This window comes from Lacerta agilis, chromosome 9 (genome assembly GCF_009819535.1).
Source record: "Lacerta agilis isolate rLacAgi1 chromosome 9, rLacAgi1.pri, whole genome shotgun sequence".
In the NCBI taxonomy this organism is placed as follows: domain Eukaryota; kingdom Metazoa; phylum Chordata; class Lepidosauria; order Squamata; family Lacertidae; genus Lacerta; species Lacerta agilis.
Window position 1 is genome coordinate 68579640 of NC_046320.1, and position 22398 is coordinate 68602037.

The 22398-nt window shown below is 48.2% G+C and overlaps 1 protein-coding gene across 4 annotated transcripts in view; it reads right to left on the reverse strand.

Moving 5' to 3' along the window:
• Window positions 1-2406: 2406 nt before the first annotated feature.
• The window catches only part of LOC117053340 (leucine zipper putative tumor suppressor 3-like), a 69531-nt gene continuing 49539 nt past the window's right edge, over window positions 2407-22398 (reverse strand). For all 4 annotated transcript variants that reach the window (XM_033161012.1, XM_033161013.1, XM_033161014.1 and 1 more), the window contains exons 2-5: window positions 17605-17701; window positions 11016-11504; window positions 7354-8184; window positions 2407-3316 (exon numbers count right to left, since the gene is read on the reverse strand). In XM_033161012.1, the coding sequence (XP_033016903.1) occupies window positions 2600-3316; window positions 7354-8184; window positions 11016-11465 (1998 nt within the window). In that variant the 5' untranslated portion in view covers window positions 11466-11504; window positions 17605-17701 and the 3' untranslated portion in view covers window positions 2407-2599. The remainder of the gene's footprint in view (window positions 3317-7353; window positions 8185-11015; window positions 11505-17604; window positions 17702-22398) is intronic.

Here is a 22398-nt window from a genome sequence, read left to right on the forward strand (position 1 = left end):
CTGGAACGCCCTGCCACAGGGAGCAGCGATGGCCACCAGCTTGGATGGCTTTAGAAAAGCATTAGGCCAATTCATGCAGGAGGAGACGACCACTGATGGCTTCTGGCCAGGTTGGCTCTGCTCTGCCTCCAGTTTGGGGCAGCAATGCTTAATCTGAGAACCTATTGCCAAGAAACAGTCATCTATTTTATCTTCTTCTTTTTATATCTGTGTCTGTCTGTCTGTCTGTCTCTGTTAGTTATTAAGTATTTATATTCCACCTTTTTCTCCAAGGAGCTCCCTGGTCCTAGTCCTCATGTAATCCCCACAACAGTCCTGTGAGGTAGGCAGGCAGGCAGGCAGGGCTGAGAAAGGCAGGGACACAAGGAGTCCCCAGACTCCAACTCTCCTTCCCGGAAATAAGGGAAATTTAAGGGATGTCAACAATAAGGGATAGCAGTGGGAAACGGCTTGGAATAAGGGAGTTTCCCACCAAAAAAGGGAGACTTGACAGCTATGCTGTTCTGGAATAATGGCTTTTTATAGGGTAGGGGGGCACCAGGGATGAATTTAAGGAGCCAAGGGTGTGTGTGGCCTGGAAATGCTTAGGAACTATTGACCTAGGAGAACGCCTCTGCTCTTGCTTTCTTAACCACGCTGGACAAGGCAGATGACCCAATTGTGTTTAGTGTTTGGAGCCGGACTAGATGCCCCACATAACTTCCTTTCCATCCTGTTCTTCTGCCTTCTCCCCCAGTGCCAACTACATGTGGTAGCTTAGTTTTTGCCCTCCTGGCTGCATTAAAGGAATGAGGTGTTAAGGGCCAACTATCTAAAATGGCAGTCAATTTTAAAAAAATGTTATCAATGTTCCTGGGGGGGGGGCGGTTTCACCAATCCAGGCCTACTGATCCCACCTCAGTTCACGACCCTCTCGCCGGGATACCTGGAGCACTGCCTTTGAGAGAGTTGTTTCCATTCAGTTCATGCTGCAGAGCATAGATTGTACATGTCAGGAAGGGAGTCTTGCCCCCTACTGTCTGTGCAACCTCTCTCACATCTTGTGTGTGTAGAACAGCATATGAACACCACCACAAACTAAGATGGGAGTGTGAACCAGGAAGTAAATAAATACACCTTGCTCCCTATTTATAATTGGCTTAGCCTGGGACCGAAGGTGGCACGCATGAACCCCGCAATTGAGAACTCAGAATTGGCTTTCATAGGTAACTCCTTTAAAAGGGGGCGACAGACAGCAACACTACGAATTCGTATCACTTTTATACTGGTTCATGGCTCCTCTCAAAGGATCCTGGGAATTGTAAGTTTTCTAGGTGCTGAGAACTGCCTGCAAGAGATCTGCACCCCCTGCTCCTCTCAGAACGACGGTATCCAGAGTTATCTAGGGAGCAGAAATTATGATTTATGTCTGGTTGTGACACAGAAATGCTTCAGGATAACCTTCCCCAACCTTGGGGGGGGGGGGCCTCCAAATGTTCTGGACCGCAGCTGCCATCACCCCCTGACTCTTGGCCATGTTGACTGAGGCTGATGGGAGTTGGGAGTCTGATACCTGGAAGGCCCCAAGGCTTCCTCAGAAAATAGAGACATTCTGCTGATGTGGAAAGAGAACGTCCCTTTTCCCCCCTGAGGAATGTTGGAGGGATTCCGCCCTGGGTTATGGCAAAGATGAGGCAAGCCTGAGTGTGGCATGAACTTCTACTAGCCAATATGGCTAAAAAAATGCCCTGGAAAAAGAAGGGTGGGTCAGAAGACGATTAAGAGAGGTGCTGCAGTAATGGCAGACACAGAAAACTCTGAGGTGTCTTTGTCAATGGGGCTAAGAAAAAAACAACAACCCACACCAGGCACGCCAACTCCTAGGGGCAGAGGGCTCTACAACATGCCTCAATATTTGCTGGCAAGGGACTGGGCCCTCTTGATGTGGAAGGGGCAGAGAAGGCCGGCATGGTTCAATGGCTGGCTCCTCCTGAGTGCGAGATAGGAGGCCGCACCCGGCTGCCCAGTTGGCCTGTTCCCGACAATGCACACCACACACGTGTGATGTCATAGTGTGATGCGCATTCCACGTCACGTCGAGGGGAAGCCGAGCGGGGAGCCCAGTGCGGCGCGGCTTCCTCTCTCGCACTCAGGAGGAGCCAGCCATTGAACCGCACCACGCCGGGCTCCCCACTCGGCTTCCTCCCGCCGATGCGCGTATGACATCACATGCAAGTGACACACGTACGATGTCACCTGTGCGACGCGCGTCCCAAGCATGACATCACACAATGCGATGCACGCTGGGCCCCCCCAATCTTGGGTGCAAGACTGCACCCCTGACCCCTCCCCACATACGCACAAACAATCCACCCCCCCAATACTCCTGATGTCAGCTCATCCCTAGAAACACAGAAGAAACACCTGTCTCTATTTTTCCTTGATCACCCGCAGAGCACCAGAGCATGTTGGAGATGCCCAGGGCAGACGAACGTACACTGCTGGTTATATAGCATATTATTCTCCTTGGGAAGATCACTGGCTGAAGTACATGCACAGTAATTTGGGGAGGTGGGGTGGGGTGGGGGACAACGTACTTTGAACGCCTCAAGTCCTTTCCTCAGATCTCTGTGGACTCTATCCTCTCCAGCCTGGAAGGAGTCCATGCTTTCTTCTCGTCGGTGTGTGGCGGGCTGGTGACCTTGCTGGTCATTTCGCTGACTTTGTGCTCGAGAATTTGGTTCTTCTGGTACATCTCCACGTAATTCAGCTGCAGCTGCTTCTGGTACTTGATGACCTTCTCCTTCTCCTCCTGCCAGGTGCGGCGCTCCTCCTCAAAGTCCATGACCTGCTGCTCCCGCTGCTGCCTCTCGGCCTTCACCTCCGCCTGCAGCCGCTCCACCTCCTTCTTCAGCGCGTTGAAGTTCTCCTCGCTCTGCCGCTTCATCTTGGCCTCGTCACTCTCGCAAGCCAAAGGGTCCCTCGCCAGCTTCTCCGCGAGCTCGGCGCTGAAGTGGCCGTGGGCCCCGCCCAGGCTGGTGAGGGTCTGCTTCAGGTTGGAGACCTCCAGCTCACACTGGTCAAGTTTCTCCCTCAGCATCTGCACCTCGCCCATCTTCCGCTGCAGTTCGCCCTCAGAGATCTCCAGGCTGACGCTCTTGGTGCTGTAGGAGTCTTTCAAGTTCAGGATCTGCTCCTCCTTCTCCCTGAGGAAGCTCTTGCCTTCCTTGAGCTGGGTCCGCAACCCGACGATCTCGTTGAGCTTCTGGGAGACGTCGGACTGGGAGTCCTTCAGCTGCTGCTTCAGCAGAGAGATCTCGCCAGCCTTTTGGCACACCTGGAAGAGAGGCCTTGTCATGAGACAACTCAAAACAGTGTTTGCTCCAGTGCACACTATGCTTCAAGCAACATCATACCACTCTGGACAGTCATGGCTCTATTGAATGAAAATAACTGGGTACTGAACAAGAAGTGCAAAAGCAGAACTTACACCCCAGTTAACAGTGGCCCATTGAAGTACGCTTCCAGCAGAGTTAAAGATTAAACGCAACAGAAAAACTGACTTGGCTAAAGCAGGCACCAGGAGTAAAGAAAAGGCTTTCTAAACTAGAGTTTAATTTACGTAAACTAAGTAAGAACTCCCTGTTAGTTTCTAGCCTTCTTCCAGAGACTCTGTTAAACTAAATACAAATACACTTTATCGAAAAACTCTCACTCCCAGCCTCCAACATTCCCAACAACTCCCAAAGCTAGGAACGCGCTTTGCAACAGAGCCTTATTGAAATATACTTGGAGTCAAGTGTGAATTTCATGCTCTTTATTCAGCTCATAGTGGTGAGGAATGCAGTTCCCCCAAAACGTTTGCTTTATATACACTATTTACACAATGGGCCCCACGTGATTGGCTAATTCCGGGATACTCCTGTATGCCAATCGGAGTGCGGATTCACTTCCACCTGGAGCAGGATTGGGTGGCTCCTGCGGACCAATCAGACTGCTGCAATGTCAATCCTATTGTTCTGGGACCAATCAGACTGCTGCAATCTCAATCCTATTGTTCTGGGACCAATCAGACTGCTGCAATCTCAATCCTATTATTCTAGGACCAATCAGACTGCTGCATTTTGGATCCTATTCAACTCAGTACATAACACTTATATACACAGAGTAACGGCCACGCTTCAGCCAATTAAGAACAAAACACCGGCACCTGTATCTTCTATTTCTTAAACAGACAGTACTGACACCAGACTGGCTCAGGTATAATTTAAAACCCAACAGGCTCCCCCCTCCAAAGGATTCTGGGAACTGTCATTTGTTAAGGGTGCTGGGAATTGTTAGAAGACCCCCCCCCCTATTCCCTTTCAGAGCTACAGTTGCCAGAGTTTCCTGGGAAGAGGGACTGATTGTTAAAACAATCCGGGAACTGTAGCTCTGGGAAGGGAATAGGGGGCTCCTAACAGCACCGCTAACAAACTACAGTTCCCAGGATTCTCTGGAGGAAGCCATGAATGTGAAAGTGGTGTAGCACTGCTTTAAATGTAAGGCCTACTTTAAGCTGCTGTGCCAGCCCCACAGAATGAAAGGCACCGGGTGCCACAGCACTCCTGCCCAATTTACTTTACCCAGCCGCTCCACACGCAGAAATGCCGTTAGAGACGGACACATCTATCTGTCTTGGGATTGCTCAGTTTCTCATTTTTTTTCACTGGTAACTTCCGTTTTCCCACATTTTCATTTCAGCTAGTGAGCTATTTATTTTTAAGTCCTCGTGAAAATTCATCAGCTCTCTAATGCAGATATCTTCTAATGCATGCCGTTTTCACTAATAGGCACATTTTTGCAAAGCAGTTTGCATCATAGCACACGTTTTATGCTAGTTTACTTGCACATTACTTGGCTGGAGAACTGCATTGCTAAATTCAGACAAATGCACATTTCATACGATAGCTCAACAGAATATTAAAAATACGATAAAACATCAAACATTAAAAAATTTCCCAATGCAGGGCTGCCTTCAGCTGTCTTGTAAAACAGTTGTTTACTTCTTTCACATCTGATGGGAGGGTGTTCCACAGGGCGGGCGCCACCACTGAGAAGGCCCTCTGCCTCGTTCCCTTTAACCTCACATCTCGGAGTGAGGCAACCGCCAGAAGACCCTCGGAGCTGGACCTCAGTGTCCGGGCTGAACAATGGGGGTGGAGATGCTCCTTCAGCTATCGTATGAAATGTGCATTTGTCTGAATTTAGCAATATGACGTCACGACACCCCGCCCCGGGGCGTTTTCTTTCGCCGCCCCAGGTAGCGCGGAGCCTTACTCCGCCAGTGCCACTATGCAATGGAATCCAACCCCTAAACAGTGACAAATGTTGAAGCGCCCTAAGATTTGGGTGCCTGAGTTTAATTTGTTCCTTTAGATAATTGATAAACCGCTGGATCGAAAGAAATCATCCAAAAGAACGTAGAAAACATAGCTAAAAACCACAAACCACTTAATATAGAATCTTCATCAATATCTTCACTATTAGGAAGATAAAACCTGTAAGTCTTTACAACAAATATAAGTAACTAAATCAAGGGCCTGGACAGACTTGCTGGAACACAAACGTTTTCGGGAGGCATCTAATAAAACAATCCAGCAAGGCACCTACCTAATATCAAGGGGCAGGGAGTTCCACAGCACACGCGAAGGAACAGCTCCTTGCAAATGTGTAATGGACGTCATGTGGCACTTGTATGAATGCTAGTTTGGAAGAGTGAAATGATCTAACAGGCATGGAAAGAGGCAAGTCAACCCCATAAGTAAATTGGTTGTCAGCAGTTAAGGGCTTTTTGTACACTAATACAGTGTTACCTTGGTACTCGAATGGCTTGGCTCCTGAACAAATTGGCTCCCAAACGCGCCAAACTTGGAAGTTAAGTGTTCCAGTTTGCGAATGTTTTTCGGAAGCCGAACGTCTGACGTGGCTTCCAATTGAGTGCCGGAATCTCCTGCAGCCAATCAGAAGCCGCGCCTTGGTTTTCAAATGGTTTCGGGAGTCGAACGGACTCCTGGAACGGATTAAGTTCGAGAACCGAGGTACCACTGTAGTAAAATATAAATGAATAAATATAAATAAAAGTAAAACCACCACCACTGTCAGGGAGCTGCACCCCACTGCCAGACAGAGTCTGGGTGGGGACAGACAGCCCCAGCCACTCCTAGCCAGTGATACGTCTTCCAGCGGGTCTTCCAGCACCTCCCCTGGGGAGGAGGAGTTATCCTCAGGCAGCCAGGTGGAGCAAGGGCTCCTGGATGTTGCTCAAGGACCCAGCACCGCCCAGCAGACCCGCTCTGAAGGGGAGCTGCCACAGAGGGGTCAAAAGACCGGGTAGGCGGCACTTCAGGATGCCGAAATTCTTATGCTGGGGTCGCAGCCGTAGAACGGCACTTCCGGATTCGTCTAGCGACCAGGTAGTCATGTTTCTCAGTAGCTCTGCACTGTAAATAGCCTTGCACAATAAAATGGTTAAAAGACAAGGCGGACTAGGGGTGGGCTGAAAAATGTGTGTCTTTATGGATATTCTCTTGTGTTATGGTATTGACATATGGTAATGGATACTGGTTAAGGATTAAGGATTAGAATTAAATGCCAAAATTCTGGGGATTGGTGGAAGGAAGGGGGGGGGGGAGAAGAGCTAAAATGAAATTAATTAAAATATGTTGTTATATTGAAAATTAAAATTAGGCAATGGAGGATTCCGGAATATTGTAAAGCAGAGGATATGTTAAATTCATAAATAAGATATTTCAGATGAAAACTATTTGGTAAAAGAGTTTAAAGGAAAACGTTAGAATGTATAAGTAATATGGTGATTTAATTGGCAATAACTGAATTAGGATTAATCTGGAAATCAATGGGGGGGGGATCAGGGAAGTCTCTAAAGATGATATGTTAAAATAAATTGATTAAATTGGAAAAAATTGATAATTACCCCAGTGAGAGGGGGGTTGTTTGTTTTGCTCCCCTTGGTGAGAGAAAGGAGAGTTGGGAAAATTTAATCATGTTTTGTAATTTGGTTTAAATTGGAAAATCTTAATAAAATATTAATTTTTTTTTTTTTTTTTAAAAGACAAGACGGACTTTGTCTTTACTTGTGAGCAACCCCTTGAGGATCCTGATAACCGCCACCACAACCTTTGGCCCTCCAAATATCGCTGACCAACAAATCCCACCGGAGTTGTGGTTCTGCAACATCTGAAATGTCAAAGGTTGCTCACACATAATGTGGGCCTTCAGGACGCGTCTAGATTACACCCCCTCCTCAGGCCAACAACATCTTGAAGGCCCCCAAGTTGGCTCTCCGTGACACGGACCACACCTGCCTCTCACCTCCCACTTGGTCTCCTCGATCTTGGGAAGGAACTCGGCCTGCTCCTTCTTGAAAGCCACGAACTTCTTCTCCAGCTCTTCCCGCTGCTGGAGGAGCTGCCCCACGTCGTCCTGGAGCTTCTTCTTCTCCTGCTGAAGCTTGAAGATTTGGAGCTGCAGAGCCTGCTGCGCCCTCTGCGCCTTCTTGGACACCTGCTGCAGCTTGTTGGCGTAATTCTGCCGCAGGTCCTCCATCTCGCGCTCCCAGATCTTCTGCTTCTCCTCAAAGACCTGGTAGATGGCCGCCTCGCTCTTGTCTAGGTTCCTCCTCATCTGAAGGACCTCCTGCTCCTTCTCCCACAGCCGGTCCTCCAAGTCCTGGATGATGTCGTCGGTCGACGGCGAGTGGAAGGGCATCGTCTCGTTGAGGTGGTTGAGCCGGCTGAATGAAGACGTGCTCTTGCTGGAAGACCGGCCGCTGTCTGAGGTAGATATCCCATTGTAGCCCACAATGTTCTTGTCCACGTAGGTGGTCCCAATGCGGTTTATGTGGCTGGTCGAGGCGCTCATGGGCCCGATGTGCTGGCTATAGCCTGTGCCGTAAGTGGGCAGGCTGGTCAAAGAGTTCCTCCCGGAATCGGAGAGGCCGCCCGCCTGGTTGGTAGTCCTGTTATGGCTGGGCTTCTCCATCCCACTTTTGACCGTGGAAGGGCTATTGCTGTTGGTGTGGTTCAAAGTCTTCCGGGTCTCCGATATGCCGTTGTTCTGCGGCGGGCACAGGTTCTGCATGGAATGGAAGTTTTTAGGGACTACGGGCTTAAAGGCTGATGGTCTAACTAAGGGCTCGTTGCTCTGCAAGGAGGAGGGAAAGAAAAAAACAGCAAATTAAACATGAGGACTGACACAGCCTGGATAGCTCGGTTGGCTAGAACATTGGTTTTCTTTTTTTAAAAAAAAATATATTTATTTTGTTTTTCAAATTAAGATTTCACAGAGATATATCAAACATAAATAATAAAAACGAGATTCCAAGGAACTTCCTGGACTTCTACCCTCCCCTTAGTGGGTCCTATTATTTATCATTTCCTCCTGCATCTTCTTTGATAATCCAAATCCTTTTACCTCTTCCACTATGTCCAGAATTCAACCTTAAACTGCAAGTGATATTCCAATCCTGAGCATTTTCAACCGGTGTGCCATAGCACCCTGGGGTGACTTGAGGAACATTCAGGGCAGCCCTGGGGGGCGGGCATCATTTCATTAACTTGCAGCCCATAATTTCCTGCATTATCTCTATTTCTCTCTGAGGAACCGGCAGTTTTAAGTTGCAGCCCAAAATAAAGCAATGGCAAAAAAGTGGGGAAACACTTTTGCATGACTGTTTCTCTTCTTAAAATCTCCCTCCCAGGGACCCAGTGTGGTGTAGTGGTTGAGAGCGGTAGTCTTGTAATCTGGTGAACTGGGTTCGCGTCTCCGCTCCACCACATGCAGCTGCTGGGTGACCTTGGGCCAGTCACACTTCTCTGAAGTCTCTCAGCCCCACTCACCTCACAGAGTGTTTGTTGTGGGGGAGGAAGGGAAAGGAGAATGTTAGCCCCTTTGAGACTCCTTTGGGTAGTGATAAAGCGGGATATCAAATCCAAACTCTTCCTTTTTCTTCCTTTTATTTTTTTTTTTTTGTTTAAAAACAACTTTATTGAAATTTTAAATTAAAACAATCAATTAAACAACTTAGCCAGATCATACATACTAATCAAAGCATACAAATCATACACCTATAACCCCTCATCGCCACCCCCCTCTGACTTCCCTCCAGCATCATTTCTTCTTCTGTCATAAATCTGAGGGCCTTCTGTCGGTTCCCTCACTGCGAGAAGCAAAGCTACAGGGAACCAGGCAGAGGGCCTTCTCGGTAGTGGGTTTTGTGGATTTTTAAAATATATATTTTTATTTTGCTGGAAGCTGCTCAGAGTGGCTGATGAGCCAGTCAGATGAGCGGGGAATAAATAATAAAATTATTATTATTATTTAAAAAAATTAAAAAACCCAAACCCAAAGATGTATACAAATCAGACACAGGTCTTAACAGATCCTGCCACGCCAGAAGAGGCCACAGATACGTAAAACACCTTCAAATTAAGGGCCAGAAGCCTGGGTAGAAAGGGTGCACTTTCCCAAAGTCAGTCCAACAGGTGCAGCTCTGACGCCGGAAGCACTGGGAAAGGAGAAACCTGCTGCTAGCTCATCAGACCTGCAAATGGCACCAAGTTGGGAGGGGTAACTAATGCCATGGAAGGCAGAACTGAGATTCAATATGGCCGCAATTGCGGGTGGCGCTGTGGGTTAAACCACAGAGCCTAGGGCTTGTCGATCAGAAGGTCGGCGGTTCAAATCCCCGCGATGGGGGGAGCTCCCGTTGCTCGGTCCCTTCTCCTGCCCACCTAGCAGTTCGAAAGCACGTCAAAGTGCAAGTAGATAAATAGGTACCGCTCCGGCGGGAAGGTAAATGGCGTTTCCGCTGCTCTGGTTCACCAGATGCAGCTTAGTCATGCTGGCCACATGACCCAGAAGCTGTACGCCGGCTCCCTCGGGCAATAAAGCGAGATGAGCGCCGCAACCCCAGATTCGTCCGCGCCTGGACCTAATGGTCAGGGGTCCCTTTACCTTTATGACTGCAAGAGATTGGAGAATTGGGCCCAAGCCAGTTGAATGGATTTCACATGGGACAAATGTCAGGTGCTGCACATAGGCAAGGAGAACAAGATGCACAAATATGATGGGGCACACCTGACTTCCTAGCAGCACATGTGAAAAGCATCTAGGGGATCTTAGTGGACCACAAGGTGAACATGAGTCCACAGTGTGATGCAGCAACAAAAAAAAACAACTCATGCTATTCTAGGCTGCATCAACAGAAGTCTAGAGCCTCGATCAAGGGAAGTCATAGTACCAATCTATTCTGCCTTGGTCAGACCCTACCTGGAGTCCTTTGTCCAGTTCTGGGCACCACAATTTAAAGAATGATGTTGACAAGCTGGAAGGTGTACAGTTTAGGGAAGACATAGGCAAACTTGGCCCTCCAGACGTTTTGGGACTACAATTCCCATCATCCCTAGCTAACAGGACCAGTAGTCAGGGATGATGCGAGTTTTAGTTCCAAAACATATGGAGGGCCGAGTTTACCTATGCCTGGTTTAGGGCAACCTTGATGGTCAAGGGTCTGGAATTTCTCCACCAATTGTTTGACTTGGCAGCTTCCTTGTGTTCCTAGGACATCCAACCCCCAGCCATGCCCCACTTGAAAATTGGGGGGGGGGGGTGTCTTGGCAGACCACTTAATGAGGATAATGGTGATTTATTAAATTTGTTCATGTCACTTCGTCTTGCCCAAGGCAACTCCAAGTGACCTATAACCAAACAACCAAGCATCGCCTGTTGTACATGCAAAGAGCTAGATGTTTCGTTATTTTTAATCGTGTTTTTTTTTAAAAAAATTGCTTCCTTCAAACTGCAATACAATGAAATGCAGTCTGTAAGAAATAAAGGAAGCAATGAAAATACAATTGAGAATGAATGCAAACATTTAATGCCGTCATTCCACAGACCACCTGCCGTGAGCCAGTGTGGCTGCTCACAGACCACGGCCTGGGTACCTCTCTTCTAGGATGCAAATGGAATCTCACCTGGTCTAGTTTACCAGAGACTGGCAATATCTTTGGTGGGTTACTGGGTTCTCTGTACTGGGGAGGAGGTGGGATGTTCTTCTCGTTGTTGGCCGCGACGTTCCCACAGAGGTCCGCCTTCCCCTTCTCGCTCTTGCGCAGGTCCCCGTTGATGTAGATGGAGTGGGAGATCTTCTCCGTCTTGTAGGTCTTCTCCTCCCCGGAGTAGCGGTTGGAGATCTCCCGCGTGGAGTAGCTGTTCCGGGACCCATCGAGCTGGCGGCTGCCGCTCTGCGTCCTGGTACCCACGCTCTTCATGGCGAACTCTTGCTCGCCGGCGACGCCGCTGCCGACGCTTCCCATCGTGCCCTGGGAGGCGGGTTCGGTGAGCCTGGGGTCGAAAGGGTGGAAGGCTTCCTTGCTGTGGTAGCTGGCGTCACTAAGGACGGACAGGGTCTCTAATTTGGCCATGGCAAGCTATGGTAGTGCAGGCACGAGACGTCAGTGGCACTGGGAGAGAGAAAGGGGGAGAGAACAGAACGTCACAAAAAGAGGTCGCTTTGAGAAGCCGTGAGAGCACAAGAAAAGCCCAGCTATGGAGCCACAAGGGGAATAAACGTGAGAAGAGCCTCACCAAAGGCCCATCTAGCCAGCCTAGCATCCTGTATTCCAAGTAGCCAAAGAGATGCCATCCAAGCAGGACCTGGGTGCAAGTGTCCTCGACTCCTACCTGAGTTCCCTAGCAGCTGGGATTCAGAGGGTGTATTGTCTCCAAAATTGGTTAGGAAATTATAAAAGTTCAGAAGTAAACTAAAGCCGAGGTAGAGAAGAAAATATATGTAACTAAGTTTGATGTAATAATAATTGTAAAAATGATAAGGAGGAAAGAAAGGTGGTATAAATTAGATTTGAAGATGATTAGAAAACTGGGAAATAGGTTTTTATTTTGAAATCAACCGGGGGGGGGGAGGATTTGAGGAAGTCATTTGAAAGATGAAATTGAAAAGACTATAAATACCAGGCCCAGGTGCAGGGCCAGGACTTTAGCAATGATTTATATAAAATGATGGGTTAAATGTGAAATGATACTATATGTGCCTCTGTGAGAGGGGGGTTTGGATTTTTGCTCTCCTCGGTGGGAGAGGGGGGAGTATGAAAAATTTAACCATGTAATGATTTCTGTTTTAAATTGAAAAACTTTATAAATTTTTAATAAAACAACAACAACAGAAGGTGTATTGCCTCTGACCCTGGGGGACAGAACACAGCCACCGTGGCTCACAGCCACAGATGTCCCCCGTGGTTTCCCCGCCTCCCCCTTTCAAGCCACCCAAGTTGGCAGCCACCACTACGTCCTGCGGGAGCCAATTCAGCCGAGCGGCATGCTATCGGTGGCTACCAGCCACAATGGCTTGTCTCCATCTCCACCGGGGGAGGCAGTAAACCTTGGAATCCCACTTGCCGGGAACTGCAGGTGGAGAGAGCGCTGCCGGAACTCAGGTCTCGCTTCCAAGCTTTTCTTTCTGCTTGGCTGCTGAGCTAGATGGACCATGGGGCCTGATCCTGCAGGGCTCTACTTGCGTCCTTGCGATTCTTGTTTCTGGGCCAGGGTAAGGGGCCAGGAGCTGGCGCGCTGCAACTCCTGCTCGCCTCTATCGCAACATTTCTGAGTTGCCGAACATTAAAAAAATAAATAAGCGGTACGAATGAAAACGCAGCGAAAAATGAAAGAATGGTATAAAAACAGTACAGATCACAACAGCAGAGGTGTAAAAATCCAGACTTTATTGGGTCAGAGAGAGGAGGGTGTTCCAGACTAGAGTCTCCCTGTGCCTTGCCCCCATAACAGGAGCCAACTCTTAGGGGCCGAGGTCTCTGCCTCCCCAATAAAACATTTGAGGGGGCCAGCCCCCCAAAGTTGATGGGCATTGCCATTCAAACAGTGGGTGGGTGCCACATCTTGTGATTGATTATATGGGGCTGGGCTTACCTGGCCGCCCCCTAATGTTTTATTCAAGCTGGCACCCCTGCTTGCCCCTCTTGGCAAACGGCAGCAACCCCTGCTGTCGGGAAGCTGGGAGAGCAACGGAGACCTACTGTGACCACTGGACGCTACTGCCTGCCATCCCCCTCTCGTCCTGTCCCCTTCCTGACCTGTTAGCCTGCTCACCCACTTGCCTATCTGTTAGGGACTGGCTGGATGAGGAAGAATGGTGGGAGCCACCACCCAACTGCCCCCGCCAGGAGGGCACAATAGATGACAACTTAGATCCTGGATCCTGGTGGTGGGACACCGGCCGCACCTCATCCCAGGCCCACTTTGGGTGGATTTCGTACCCTTGCCCCGCACACTGACCCTCATGTAGACCTACTGCAGTCCAGTATAGGATCTAACCAGGTCAGGCCCTTGAGCTCAGCTGCCCACAGTCCAGGGCTAATGATACAGCCTTCTGGCCCTTACATGGGTGCGATTTAATAAAATAAAGCACAGCTGAGATCGTCCCACCCAGCCTGCCAAGGTCATCACCCTGCATGCTGAGTCAGAAAAACTGGGAGAAGGGCTTCCGGTTTGGTGCCGGATAATGGCGGAGCGGAGCTGAAGAGCTCCGGCTCCCGGGGGGTTTTAGGGGTCTCCTTGTCTGCGCCAAGGGCCCCTTAAAGCCACGGGAAGAGCGTCCCGTGGACCGCGGCCTCGTGGGTCCCAGACGTGCCGTCTCTGCTCTTGATTGACCCTCGTAAGGGGGGGAAATCAAGCGAGCGGAGCTCCGACACGGGACTGAAGAGGCGGATGCACCCCCCCAGGAGATCAAAGCAGCGATTCTGCCAGACCTGAGCACCAAGCTTTTCCTGCTAACTTCAAAGAAAAAAGAAGAACCCCGGCTGCTGTAAGTACGGGACTAATTGGATTTACATTTGAACAATTGGCAACCGGGAGGGATGTTAAAAGGAAGCCCGTCCCTCTCCTTTGTTGTGTAGAGAGGTAATTAAGTTTCAAGTTGCTGCAGCTACATCGCTAGATACAATGTTGTTTGGAACTACTTTGACAGAGAAGATGGATTAAATCCCGGTGAGGGGATTGAAGATTTTGGAAACATCTCTTCTGTGACTTTTGGAATTGTTCTTGGCACCCTGTCTCAGGGAAAATGGCGCTGGAAAACTAGTACGCAAGATGGAAAATTACTGACATTTGATACCCTTTGTTTTCTCCAACCATGCTTGCTTTCGCTTTTAAACTGATCCTAGATCCGGGTATTACCCAGGAACAAAGAACAATCCTTCTGCAATTTGAACTGATGAATCGGAAAATGGACTGGATAAGGTGCAATTTTAAAGAAATTTGCTATGGAACAAGAGAAACCAGTCAGATCTGGGAGGACTTTGATAATTTGGAAGTAAACTTCTCCAGGGAGCTGCAGGAGGTGCTGGAGAAATGTGATGAACTGATTCAGCATCCCCAAGTAAATGGATGGCCCTGTTGTAGTGAGAGACACAGGGCCGATGTTTTGGCTGGAGTTACAATATCCTGTCTCTGGAGTGGGAGTCCAGAGATGAAGGTGAGAAGATTTTTGAAGACACAAGTGGAAGAAAATCAAAATCGTGAATTGGAGTTGCTGGAACAGGAGAGTTGGTGCTCCTTGAGGCTCCTAAGGAGGAGATTTATAAACTATAAGGTGATACTGAACAAGGACAATAGAGGGAAATGTAAAGATGAATGGCGGGGGAACATGGGAGAGGGCAGAAAAATGATAAGAAGGGGAATAGGGTGAAAATGATAAAAATTGAATTAGGACGGATTCATGGTACCCTGAAGATAGCGTGTTAAGATTTTAGGATTTTGTTGTTAAGCTGTAAGATTCTGATGTTAAGATCTTGGGAATATTGAATTAGTGAAGAGATGTGCAATTGATTAACAGCAGCAGTTTAAGTGAAAAGAAGAATAAGATTGACTTAAGAAATATTCTATGATACTATAAGATGTTAAGTTTTTATGATAGTATAAGAGGTTAAGTTTTTTTTTTCCTTTTTTTCCCCATGATTTGGAACAAAAGATAATTGAAGGATTGTAAAAGTAAAGAAGCTTATTGGAATTTTCTAACAAATTAACCAACTGTAAGTGGATATGGATAATGAATTGTAATGTTAAAAATGGATGTTACCAAAGTATATTAGTATAGAAAACAGAGGAGGGAGAGCGGGGGAGGTCTCTCAAGAAGATTAGAAACTAGATTTTGTTAAGTAGTAAGAGATAAATTGGTGTCCCAGTTTAGGTATGTATTTGCGTTTGTTTTGTTTGAATTGTTCTATTTGTTATTATGTTATTTTGTCATTATGTTATTATGTTGATGTTGTTGTGTTTTTTATGGTGTGGAAAACCAATAAAATTTATGGAAAAAAGAAAAAGAAAAAGAAAAACTGGGAGAAAGCCAATGGGGCCCCAACCGTTGCTATTTCTCTCTCCCCCCTACCCCGAGGTCTGATACTGCCTAAGCACCTCAACAGCCTCACCTGAATATCTGTCTGCCATCTCCTCCCCCATTCCATCTTAGGAAGCTGCTGTTGTAGGTGCTCTGTGAGATTCTCCTCTTTATTCATCCCAGGGCTTAATGGTGGCACCCGGAGGAGATTCCAGGACGCCGGCTGCGTGCACCCGACTCCTTGCAAAGCGGGCATCAGCGAAAGGGGCAGTTTGGATGGGCAGCAAGCTAGCATAGTGCAGCAACCCTCACAACCGAGACAGCAGGGAGTAGCGCAACAGCTAACCAGACGTAATTACGATTGTTGCACGTACAGTGAAACCACAGCTACCAACACCCCCATGATCCCTTCCCAACACACACACACACGGACATGGACACACACACACCAATAAAATCCTGCAGCAAGGATGTTAAGTGCACTGGCATTCGGAAAACTCTAACCACAACAGCTACACACACACACACACACACACAGCCACAAAACAACACGTCCAGTCCCCAGTGCCATGAGAAAAGTGCTGTTGGATCAGGCCAAGGGGGCCCATCTAGTACAGCGCGCTGTTCTCGCGGCATCCGAAAAGGACGCCCATAGGATGCCCACACACAGATGCTGAGCGCAACATCACCCTCCACCACCAACCCCGCGATTCCCAGAAACTGGTACCCGGAGGATGGCGCCTCCAACACTGGGGGCAGAACATGGCTTCGTCCTCATTGGAGGTTGGGTGGCCATCTGTCTTGGATGCTTTGGTTGAGATTCCTGCACTTGCAAGGGGTTGGACCAGATCAGTGTTTCCCAAACTCGGGTCTCCAGCTGCTTTGGACTACAATTTCCACCTTCCCTGACTACTAAGCTAGGGATGATGGGAGTTGTAGTCCAAAAACAGCTGGAGACCCGAGTTTGGGAAACGCTGGACTAGAGGACCCTTGGGGTCCCTTTCCAACTCGCTGATTATATGATCCTATGAATGCCATTCTAATATCAGGTGCTAAATATCAGGGAGGCTAGTAGTAATGGCATCATAACCTAAAGAGAGCCTTGGCTGCTGGATGAGGCCATAGACCTGTCTGGTCTCTCATCCCCTTCTCACAGTAGCTAAACAGGTGCCTACAAGCAGGTGATAAAACTGGAGGAGCGAGAGGAGAGACATGTTTCACCAAACAGGTCGAGATCCAGATCCACAAATGTGATAGCCTGCAGCTCCTCACAGCTGCCATTTGAAAACTGGGGAAGTCGAAGGTTTAACCATACAGCTGTATGCATATACATGGGGGGGGGGACAGAGTGTTTGTGTGTGTGTGTGTGTGTGTGTGTGTGTGTGTGTGTGTGTGTGTAAGACATTTCTTCAAGGTAGCATGTAGCCACAGGTTCCATGTGACCAACTCAGGCACCTTTCCAAACCAGGGCATGTCATTTTAGGGGGTGAAACTTAATTTTTGCTAATTTCTTCAATTGGGGGGGGGTGTCTCTAAAACTGCAGTTATTTTGTGACAGGACAACATTTAGCTCGGCAAGTCTGCGCTTGATGAAGAAGCACATATACGGCTTTGGGAAAACCAAAGACTTTCACCTTCTGAAAACACCACGTAATGCTAAATAAATAACAACAACAAATAACTGCAAGTGCTTGGCAATCATTTTTAATGATTCCTATGCAATTTTATGCACATTTTACTTGCCAAACAAAACTAAATTGTGTTAATTTAACCGAAATATCTTTCGAATTCCCAAGTCGTGTTAATATATATATATTTTTAAGCATCCCTAGTTTTGGGAATTTGAAAGTTGAAAAATTCAAGATGCCTTATTCCCACATACCTGAGCCCATCCTCTTTTGCCAAGTTGTGGCACATTTAAAAGAACCAATGTCCACAGCGGAATGACAAGTCTCCTCACCTAGCAGGGAGAGATTGCTATTATAACCCCCATGCAAACTCACTCACCAACCACGGGGGGTGCGGATTCCGACCAGGGGAATGTCAGTCAGCAAAAGGGACAAATTGGGTTGACTGTGGGGGCGGGTGAGGAAGAAAAGGAATTAGCTTAGGATGCGGTGCTCTCGTGGGTTGGCCTCGAGGTCATCGTGTCCTTATCCCTCCCTCGCACAAGACAGAACAGTGATTTTATTTACTTGAATGAGCCGGCTCAGGTCTAAATCTCCGGCTGCGACACAGCACCTCCTAGGTTCCCAAACGATCCCCGCTCATTCATGGGCCTGGTTATAGGTGCTAAAAAAAATGGAATGGAAGAAGATAAAACAGATTAAAACAAGGCCCCTCATCTGGAAAGTCTTGAAAACAATACAATTTTCATTCTGCCCCTCTTATCCTGACAATGTGTTCGCCTCAGAAGCGTCACCCTAGAAGCGCCTCTGCAGAAACAGGAACCACAAAAGCCACTTCAGATTTTGCATACGAGCAAAAAACATGGCACTTGCCCCGGGTAACCCTTCACCACCTGAACACAGGATTTGTCTCTTCCCTTCCACAGTCATAAATGACTGGTTCACTGAAGTCCATAATTCATTGGCTCCGAATACAAATCTCACTTATTCATAATGCTACATTCAATACAAGGTGAGCATTAAGAATCCTGAGTTATGCCCCGACTTGGATTGAATCTGAGCCGCAGAAGAACTCCTCCTTATTCCCACCCACCCACTGACTTGTCTGTTGTCAAAGTTCTAAGTGCCGGGAGCCCTGGGAGGTACCTGGTATCAGTATGGCTACCATTGCCTTGGGGAAATTACATTTCCAAGGGCTCCTGAAATGTAACTATAAATAGAATTCCAGGCACCAAGGATGGTGGGAGGTGGGAGAAAGGAAGAAAAGAGGAGAGTTGAGAAAGACCTTCTTCAGTCACTGAGCAGTAGCCACCATCTCCCAGTTAAGCAGCTGGAGGTCGGTCAACAGTTAGGAATCTATTGGGAATTTGGGGGGGTGGGAGGAGAGACGATCTCTGTGAGCATGCCACACTTTCGTTTGGGACTGGCAATTACCGTCTAAGACGAGCCTGGGAATTCACCCACCAGTAGTAGTAGTAATAATAATAATAATAATTTTATTATTTGTACCCCACCCATCTGGCTGGGCGGCTTCCAACAAATATTAAAATACATTAAAATATCACAGATTAAAAACTTCCCTAAACAGGGCTGCCTTCAGGTATTTTCTGAATGTCAAGTAGTTGCTTATCTCTTTGACATCTGATGGGAGGGCGTTCCACAGGGCGGGCGCCACTACCGAGAAGGCCCTGTGCCTGGTTCCCTGTAGTTTTGCTTCTTGCAGTGAGGGAACTGCCAGAAGGCCCTCGGCGCTGGATCTCAGTGTCCAGGCTGAATGATGGGGGTGGAGACGCTCCTTCAGGTATACTGGACCGAGGCCGTTTAGGGCTTTAAAGGTCAGCACCAACACTTTGAATTGTGCTCGGAAACGTACTGGGAGCCAATGTAGATCTCTCAGGAACAGTGTTATATGGTCCTGGCGGCCGCTCCCAGTCACCAGTCTAGCTGCCGCATTCTGGATTAATTGCAGTTTCCAGGTCACCTTCAAAGGTAGCCCCACGTAGAGTGCAGCACTCATGGTGCAAGGACAAAATGACACCCCCTCCATAGAATTACCAAACTGCACCCATTTTCACCACCCCACGGTGAAACTCCAGTGGCATAAACTGCTAGCACCTTCATGGGCAGTGGCTTCATCTCGGTGCCAAACGGCAAACGCAGACATTGTCAAAAAGTGCCCAATTAAACAATTCAAAACAGGCTTAAAGGTGGGTGTTGTGTTTTCTTTCTTTCTTTCTTTCTTTCTTTCTTTTTTAAAAATGCACCCTTTTAGTCATTGAAAATGCTTTTATCGATTAATCTAAGCCAGGCACATCCAACTTCTAAGAGACTGCGATCTACTCCCAATATAAAGAAAACTGGCAGTGATCTTCCCATTGGATTGACCAGAGTTATTGAGCTTTTGGGGGGGAGGATGAGACAAAGTTGTTGAACTTTTCCTAGGGAGGATGAGACAAACTTGTTGAGTTTCTTTTGGGGGGGGGAGGTTCCTGCGATCAACCAGGATCAACTGGGGACATCCTGGGATCTACCAGCAGATCGCGATCGACCTGTTGGACAGCCCCGATCTAAGCAGTTTCATTTTTGTCACCCTTATAATAATCAGGACATGCCTGATTGTCAACATTCCCCCCCCCCCAAAAAGAGAGAACTTAGCACCGTACATGAAGATTCCCTTATGGTCAGTTTTGAACCACTGGACTCACAGACTTTGAAAAATATGGTCCTAACAGACCCATAATGCGCTTCTTGCACCTGCAAGAGAAGAGACCATAAAGCATGGGAGTGACAACTCAGCCAAGGACTTTCTCGGATCAAGGCCAGAGCGCGCCTTAAATTTTGCCTTCCCTGCCTGGCGGCACAGCAGAGCTCCCAACGTAGCAAAGACCAGCTATAAATCTGTTCACTGCCTGTTGATGGCCGGTGCATGGTTTGTTCAGCCCTTGTAATAAAGAAAAAAGGACAACCTGCAGAAGCTGTTCTCCTTCCTCCGCCACAACAGATCCTGAGTTATGTTTTTTGGGAATCAATATGCTGCTCTGTTCCAATTCAAGCAGCCTTCGGTTACAGAAAAGGCCCTGCGGTTTCATCGCCAGCCCCCAGAACGCCCTCAGAGGGGGCACACAGAGAAGGGGCTCCGATACTGATCTCAGGGTCCAAGAGGGTTCGTATTTATGTTTCGCTGTTTCGTGTAAAATACAGTGGTACCTTGGTTCTCGAACGGCTTGGCTCCCGAACAAATTGGCTCCCTAACGCCGTAAGCCCGGAAGTGAGTGTTCCGGTTTGCGGACGGTTTTCGGAAGCTGAACGTCTGACGCGGCTTCCGATTGAGTGCAGGAAGCTCCTGCAGCCAATTGGAAGTCGCGCCTTGGTTTTCAAACGGTTTCGGGAGTCGAACAGACTCCCGGAACCAGGGGCGGAGCAAGGGGGCAGGGTGGGTGGGGGCGGTCCGCCCCGGGTACCGCCCTGGGGAGGGTGACACTCTGGGGGCAGGCCCCACCCCCGCGATCGACACCGTCGGTGCGGCAACTTTTAAAAGGCTGTAACGCGCAAAAAGCAGCACAGCGTCTGTGCTGCTATTCACGCGCTGCAGCCTTAAAGGTTGCCACACCGCACGTGTATAGAATGTCCTGGGAGATTGAAGTGTTCTCCTACTGGTTTCTCCGTCTTGTGATTCCTGATATCAGATTTATGTCCATTTATCCTTTGGCGTAGGGTTTGGCCTGTTTGTCCAATATAGAGAGCTGAAGGGCACTGTTGGCATTTGTTGGCATACACAATGTTAGATGTACACCCTTATATACACCCTCTCTCTATATATAAGGGTCTGGTGACTTCGGTTTCAGTGTATCTGGTGAAGTGTGCATGCACACGAAAGCTCATACCAAGAACAAACTTAGTTGGTCTCTATGGTGCTACTGGAAGGATTTTCTTTTTTTTATTTTGTTTTGACTATGGCAGACCAACACGGCTACCTACCTGTAACCAGTTTGGAGAGATCCTTTTCCTTCTAGCCACCCCAAACAATTGGGTATCATCAGCAAACTTGGCTGCCTCACTTGCTCAACAGAAACCATCTGCCATGGATGCTTTAGCTGAAATTCCTGCATTGCAGGGGGGTTGGACTAGATGACTCTTGGGGTCCCTTTCCAACTCTGTGATTCTATGAAACTCCAGCTGACCTATGAATATGGTAGAATGCAGTGGTCCCATTGTGGGAATACACTTCGTGGGTGCACCTGCACCTGCGGTCGTTTATGTTTGCTTGTTATTATTTATGCACTATTTAATGTATCCCTCCGCAAGAAAGTGAAAGTGAAAGGAGGATCCAGCAGGCGACTTGCCGCTGAGATCCCTCCGCCGGGACTTTTTGGCTCCAAGTTCAAATTGTTTGGTGGTCAGTTAATCTGCTTCCCGCCCTTTTCAAGGGCAGCAACAGTGTTCTGATTGGTAAAAACATTGATCATGACGTTGTTTGTTCTTGTCAATAAAAGGCTGCGGCTCCCCGTGCTGGGGGTGTAGAACGCGAGATCAGATCGGATAAGATAGGAGTTAAGAGAGATAGCTAGCTAGCGTGGAAGACGGTAGAACGGACAAGCCCAGAGAGAAAGTTGCGTGGCAAGGTACAGAGAGAAGAAACAGCCCACGCGGGTCAGCCAAAGCCGTCTTAAAAGAGACCATGGTCGTTGTCTTTATTTCATTTTAGTTTAAATTTTAGCGTTTACCAGTGTTTTATTTGGCCGCAGTTTTGGCCACCCTTTACTTTGGTGCTTTACTTTCCGGAACAACTTAGGAGGTCGCAGACGCCTGCAAATCCATCTACGAGGCATTCATTCATTCAACTCACTCATCCTTCAGATTCAAGTCGGCGGACAATCTACTTCACGGCACGGTGTGAGCTGGGCTCCGGAATTACCGGCCGTCCCGTCCGCAGGCTTGGCCGGTGCTCCGTGCAAAGGTGCACGTGAGGCGCTGGCCACCAGATCCCCCAGCAACTGGTATCCCGCGTGCAGTTGACCTTGTCCTGTGCGCGGGAGTCTCCAGCCAAAGAATCCCCGCATCCCATATCACCATGGCTAATAGTCATGGACGGAGCCATTTCTCTGGCTTGTTTTCCTGTATCAAAGAGCGCCAGTCCTTGCTTGCCCTCCAAAATAAAACCTAAATATAGAATCTAGGGTTGTCTGGAATTTCTCGGACACAGCTGGTATTCAGCCCTCGTGAACAGCGCCCGGGCAGAAACCGCTGGATGCATGGCAGCCCATGTCGGTCGTATAGGTTTTGGAAATACGGCAACTCTCCTGATGTCGTCCTGTCATCCTCCATGCAGCTTGGCTAAGGAGGCAAACTTTTTCAGAACCC